Source organism: Hibiscus syriacus, unplaced genomic scaffold (assembly GCF_006381635.1).
Source record: "Hibiscus syriacus cultivar Baekdansim isolate YM2019G1 unplaced genomic scaffold, ASM638163v2 tig00110893_pilon, whole genome shotgun sequence".
Lineage (NCBI taxonomy): Eukaryota > Viridiplantae > Streptophyta > Magnoliopsida > Malvales > Malvaceae > Hibiscus > Hibiscus syriacus.
In genome coordinates this window covers 537,462-543,180 of record NW_024062901.1, presented here as the reverse complement: position 1 = coordinate 543,180, position 5,719 = coordinate 537,462, and the positions used below count along the sequence as shown (strand labels likewise).

Genomic DNA, 5,719 nt, shown 5'->3' with positions numbered 1-5,719 from the left:
TTTAAAAATTAGGTAACTTAAATGAAAGCTTTAGAAAAATTCAATAACCATTACTATACTTTACCCTAAAAATAAATATATTCATACTTCAATAACCATTTATATTCAATAACCATTTATATAGTTTACCCTTTTGATTATCTCAAAATCAAGTTGTCGAGTTTTTAGGTGGAATAGTTTTTTATGTTAAAATTTGTAAGATCAAATAGAGGTAACCCTTCAAGTAACAGGCAAAGATAACCCTTTCTCGAATTTCTAGGGTTTTGGTTCTTTAATTGTTCAAGCATCATCCCCTTTTCCCTTGAAGTAATTTCACTGGCCCTTTTTTCTATAGAATTCAAACACCATCAATCTTAGGCCTTTTTAACTTTTGGGGGTTGGGTGGCAGAATTTTGTTAGAAAAATGAGCACTGCTACTTTCAGTTCAATTTGTTTCAATCAAGGTTTTTTACGAAAGGTACGTTTGTGTTCAATCTAAAGCTTTCTGTTTGTTGCTAAAAAGTGTTGGGAATGAATCGAAATCAAAGTTTATAATTTCAAGATATGTTCTTTTCTTTACCCACCAAAAATCTAACTTTGGCTGTTTAAAATTTTAGGATGAAGCGAAGATTAGGAATCAAAGAGTAAAGCCTATTGTAGGAGGATCCTTTGTATTATCAGCAAAATGCATGCAATCTTCAGAAAAGAACAAAAAGGAAGTCCACATTGGTCTTCTTGGTGCTAGTGGTTATACTGGAGCTGAGGTGTGTTATGATTTATGAATTATGCGTATGTATGTTCATTGTTAACTGGTAAAAAATCTGGTTGATTCTTTGTTATTTTCTCGCAGATTGTTCGGCTCCTAGCTAACCATCCCTACTTCGGTATTACATTGATGACTGCTGATAGAAAAGCCGGCCAATCTATGGGCTCAGTGTTTCCTCATTTGGCAACACAAGTAAGCAAATACTATTCCTATGTCCTGAAAACAAGCTTCGATTTCGAGGCATGAATGGGTTTTACTTTAGTCGTAATAATCAATTGTGGGTGTTGAAGCATGCCATTGTTTTGTTTCTTTAGGATAATTGTTGAGTCCCCTTGTTTTTTTCTGCAGGATCTGCCGACTCTGGTTTCGGTTAAGGATGCAGACTTTTCCAATGTGGATGCTGTGTTCTGTTGTTTGCCTCATGGAACCACACAGGTGCTCTGTAATTTTCTTACCTGTCAGTTTTTCTTCTGTACTTTAAAATTTGAGTAATTTTTATCAGTTTTCAAGACAATTTGTTTATTTTATTATTTTTTAGGAAATCATCAAAGGCCTTCCCAGCCATTTGAAGATTGTTGATCTTTCTGCAGTATGCTTTTAATTCACTTATATTTCTATTCTTCGAAAGGTAGTATTACATGCCTGGATTAAAGTTGTATGATTATGTAATGTAATATGAAATGATCTTCAGGACTTTCGACTGAGAGATATTGCCGAGTATGAGGAATGGTATGGTCAACCACATAGTGCTACGGACTTGCAGGTTCTTTTCTATCATTATTTACCAAATACAAGAAAAATCCTTTACTTTTTACAGTATAAAGGAGTTACTGCACCTTCTCTATATGCATGATGGCAAGTTCTAGTTGAAAGAATTCTCTGTAGCACATGTGTTTTCCTATAATTCACTGGAGCTTGTTGATTGTATATTCTGGTTAAATTTTTCTATGCCAACCAATTTTTTTCATTAGTTTTTCTATCCTTTCCTACTGTAATTTTCATTTTCAAAATTTTCTCATGTTTTTATTTCTTCTATGTTATTCTTTATGTTAACTAGTTAGTTTTCACCATATTCCAGAAAGAAGCTGTTTATGGCTTGACAGAGATTTTACGAGAGGAAGTAAAAAGTGCACGCCTAGTTGCTAATCCTGGTTGCTATCCGACATCAATTCAGCTTCCACTTGTTCCCTTGATAAAGGTTTATATCCTTATCTTATTTCTCAAATTGTTTCACGTAGCTTTTTATTGAATTGAGGAGCCAATCTTTATAATCTTTGTTGATATGGAGGCTATACTAATGCTGCTTTGAATATTGAACATCTTTTTTGCATGACTGCTGTATTGTTGATGCTACTCTTTTGAACCTATCATTAGCTAATAATATGGACATCCTATGTTTACTTACTTGCATTTGACTTGTAGGCTAAACTCATTGACCATGGAAACATCATTATTGATGCAAAATCTGGTGTGAGTGGAGCAGGTTGTCTTTCTTCATTGTCTTCTGTATCTACATGCACATCTTGAAAACATTTTCTGTTTCTTGCTGCATTCCTTTATTTTCTTTACTGATCTAGGTTGCTTTTTCAGGACGCGGATCCAAAGAAGCAAATTTATACTCTGAAATAGCTGAAGGCATATATTCCTATGGTGTTACAAGACATCGCCATGGTCAGTGCATAGACTCGAATGCATCTTGAGTTTGAGGTCTTCTTAGTTGTTTACATCATATAATAATATTGTGGTATTCTTTATTCAAAATTTAGAACTGTTAATTCTACTTCATTTTTTATGGAACTATGATAGTTATGGAAGTGGAAAGCTTCACAACAACTTTTGAGGCCTAAGTTTTGCTTTGGATAAACCTGAGGCTGTGATTTTTTTTATTTCAGCTCCAGAAATAGAACAGGGACTATCTGATGCTGCACAATCAAGAATAACCGTTAGTTTCACACCGCACCTAATGCCAATGGTGAGACCTGTAATCAACTGCATTTCAGTGTTAATGTCTGTGCGTTTTTCCTTTCAAAAGAATTTAGATCACTGTGCTCCCTTTTCTTTAATTGCCATGTCAGATCCGTGGAATGCAATCAACAATATATGTAGAAATGTCTAAAGGAGTTACGATTGAGGATTTATACCAGCAATTAAGAAAATGTTACAAGGTATATCTTATATGGCATGATTGGTTTTATTCTTTGTTTCATTAGTCAGGATGCGTTGTCTCGTTTCTCAATGGCTGTCCTTTGCATGCGGCTGAATACTTGTTTTCCTTTCATGTGGCTGAATACTTGTTTTACTTTTCTTTTTTCCCCTCAGGATGAAGAATTTGTGAAGGTGTTAGACAAGGGAGTTGTGCCTCGCACTCATAACATTCGAGGTTCTAACTATTGTTTAATGAACATCTTTTCTGATCGAATACCTGGAAGAGCAATAATCATATCAGTTGTATGTATATTTCTCAATAATCATACCTGATTGGAAACATCGTACTCTGATCTCCTCCCATTATTTTCTGAGCCCTTGAAAAAACCCCATTCTGCAGATCGATAATCTGGTGAAGGGAGCTTCGGGTCAAGCACTACAAAACCTTAATATAATGCTTGGTTTTCCAGAGACTACAGGACTTCTCTACCAGCCCCTGTTTCCATGACACATATTATCTTTTTCACCCTTCTAAAGTAAGTTCATTGCTATCAATTTCACATTATATATGTATATATAGTGACTATGATAGAGCTATAAATATAAAATCTGGGCACCAACTTCATAGTTTTTGCAGGTGGTTTCAAAGCATCCAATTTGTTTTGAAGGGCTCCTGCCATGTTTTGTTGGGAAATGAGTTGTTAGATGCTAAGATGAGCTAAATTTTCTTTCTAGTGTTATGCCATTGAAAAAAATAATAATTAAGATGATGTTGTATCTATGCAAGGGCCTGTTTACCATGTTTTTTTTTATTTCAAATGGATCAGTTATTGTGTTTTGGATAATTTTTTTGAACTTTTTTTTATTATTTTAAAACTTGTTTTGCCAAAGTTTTACATGATTTAATATCTTTTCTTATGTCATACGGTGTTTGTGTAATTATTTGTAATATTCCCTTTTTTGTTTTTGTTTTCTACATAACATTTTACACGTGAGGAGAATGTGAGAAGCATCAAAATACCATGTGCTCATGATCATGATCATCTTGTGTGGAAGATTTTGGAATTTTGTGTAAACTTTTTTATGGTAGAAATGGAATGTGGTGGATCATTCAAGTTGAAATTATGGTAGCACTGTAACAGAGAATTAATAACTGACTGCCAAATTTAATTTCTATTTACTTTTGGGTTGGATAGAAAATAAGATAAGATTTTGTTTTATATAATTATTCGAATTCAAACAAGTTATATCGAACCTGTCTAAAGTTAAGAAAATGGATATAACTCTTCTATAAGATAATGCTAAGACCTTCAAGTTATTATTACGTCTTATGAGCATGTTATTAATACGTCTTAGCTTTATGATATATCATTAATACAATAAGGCCTTCAGAGTATGATATAAAGGAAACGATAATAAGACTTATTAATGAGTTGAAGAATGTATTTTTGTAGAAGAAAACAAATTTTAGACGGATTTTTTTTACGTCAAACCCATCAAAGTTTTATGTAGGATAATAGCTCATTCTAGTCATTTATAAGATTTTTTTAGAGAAAATAATTCCAGTGACCGAAAATATCTTATAATATACGATTTTAACTGATTTTTTTTTTATTTGTGAAAATGACCAATAAATTCGCAACGTGAACTTTAATTTCGCAACACAGGTTCCAAATTCGCAACTCAGTTTTCAAATTCGCAACGCGAATATGTAAATCGCAACGCAAATTTGTAAATCGCAACGCGAATTTGTAAATCGCAACACAAAAGTCAAATTCACAAAGCGCGTTCATTTTCGCAACGCGAATTTTATTTTTGAATTCGAAACACAATATTAGTTTCGCAACACAAATGTAAACAGTATAATCGTAACTCATAACCTAAAACCCTAAATCACAACTCAGTCTTATCTCCATCTCTCACTGTCTACGGCGACATCCGTCCCCATCTCCGACGACCCCCCTCTATCTCCATCTCTCAGAGCCACCCTCACAACCATTCACGACCAAAAATGAAAAATCAACCACCGAGGGTTAGTTTTTTTAATTATTTTTATTTTGAAATTTTTGTATTATTATTAGATTTTTCATATTTAAATTGATGATAAATTTACTGGTAATTTCAATATATAGATTAACAATTTCACTTAGATTGCTTAGTAAATTCATTCGGTTGCTGTCAATACTGCTATACTGTTTAGTCTTTAACCCTGTGAAGTTAGTATTTTGGTTGAAGTAATGCAATTCATTCAAGTTTCAATTTGCAGAGGAATAATTTTTGAAACTTAAATTCGCAACGCGAAAATGAAAATCGCAATGTGAAATTCATTTTTGTGTTGCGAATTTAAGTTTCAAAAATGACTCTTCTTCTGCAAATTGAAACTTGAATGAATTGCATTACTTCAACCAAAAAACAAAGACAAATACTAACTTCACAGTGTTGCGAATTTAAGTTTCAAGAATAAACTACTACTCTTTATGTTGTCCTTGAACCTGCACTAAACCTATATGTTGTCCTTTTAAATGTTTATATAAGTGCTTACTTCTGGAATGTTATCTGATGCATTTTGTGAACTATGATAAAATAATGACTTGAGCGAATACCGCGCTAGTTTGAAACATATTTGGCTATATTTTCCCTGTTTAATATCATATTTGTTTATAGTGTATAATTTGTAGTTTTGGTATATCTAACTTGGTATGTTTGTTGTTTTTGTTAGGAATTTTTTTCGGCTTCATTGACTTTAAGGAATAAATTAAGCCTAGCCCACTACAATTACGTCGACACTTACACCTGTACAAAGAAATTTGTTTGAGAATACTTGTTTCG

General features: G+C 33.0%; 1 protein-coding gene across 2 annotated transcripts; it reads left to right on the top strand.

Moving 5' to 3' along the window:
• The first annotated feature begins 237 nt into the window (after positions 1 to 237).
• On the top strand, positions 238 to 3,673 carry LOC120145169 (probable N-acetyl-gamma-glutamyl-phosphate reductase, chloroplastic). Of its 2 annotated transcripts, XM_039159061.1 has the most exons (14): positions 238 to 457; positions 597 to 743; positions 830 to 937; positions 1,094 to 1,180; positions 1,284 to 1,334; positions 1,437 to 1,508; positions 1,824 to 1,943; positions 2,168 to 2,228; positions 2,336 to 2,416; positions 2,638 to 2,717; positions 2,821 to 2,910; positions 3,065 to 3,193; positions 3,291 to 3,426; positions 3,528 to 3,673. In XM_039159061.1, the coding sequence occupies exons 1-13, from the start codon at positions 404 to 406 to the stop codon at positions 3,396 to 3,398; spliced, it is 1,188 nt and encodes a 395-aa protein (XP_039014992.1). In that variant the 5' UTR covers positions 238 to 403; the 3' UTR covers positions 3,399 to 3,426; positions 3,528 to 3,673. The 2 variants fall into 2 exon arrangements, with proteins under 2 accessions (XP_039014992.1, XP_039014991.1); XM_039159060.1 differs by lacking the exon at positions 3,528 to 3,673 and having other exon boundaries at positions 3,291 to 3,520.
• The last annotated feature ends 2,046 nt before the right edge of the window (positions 3,674 to 5,719 follow it).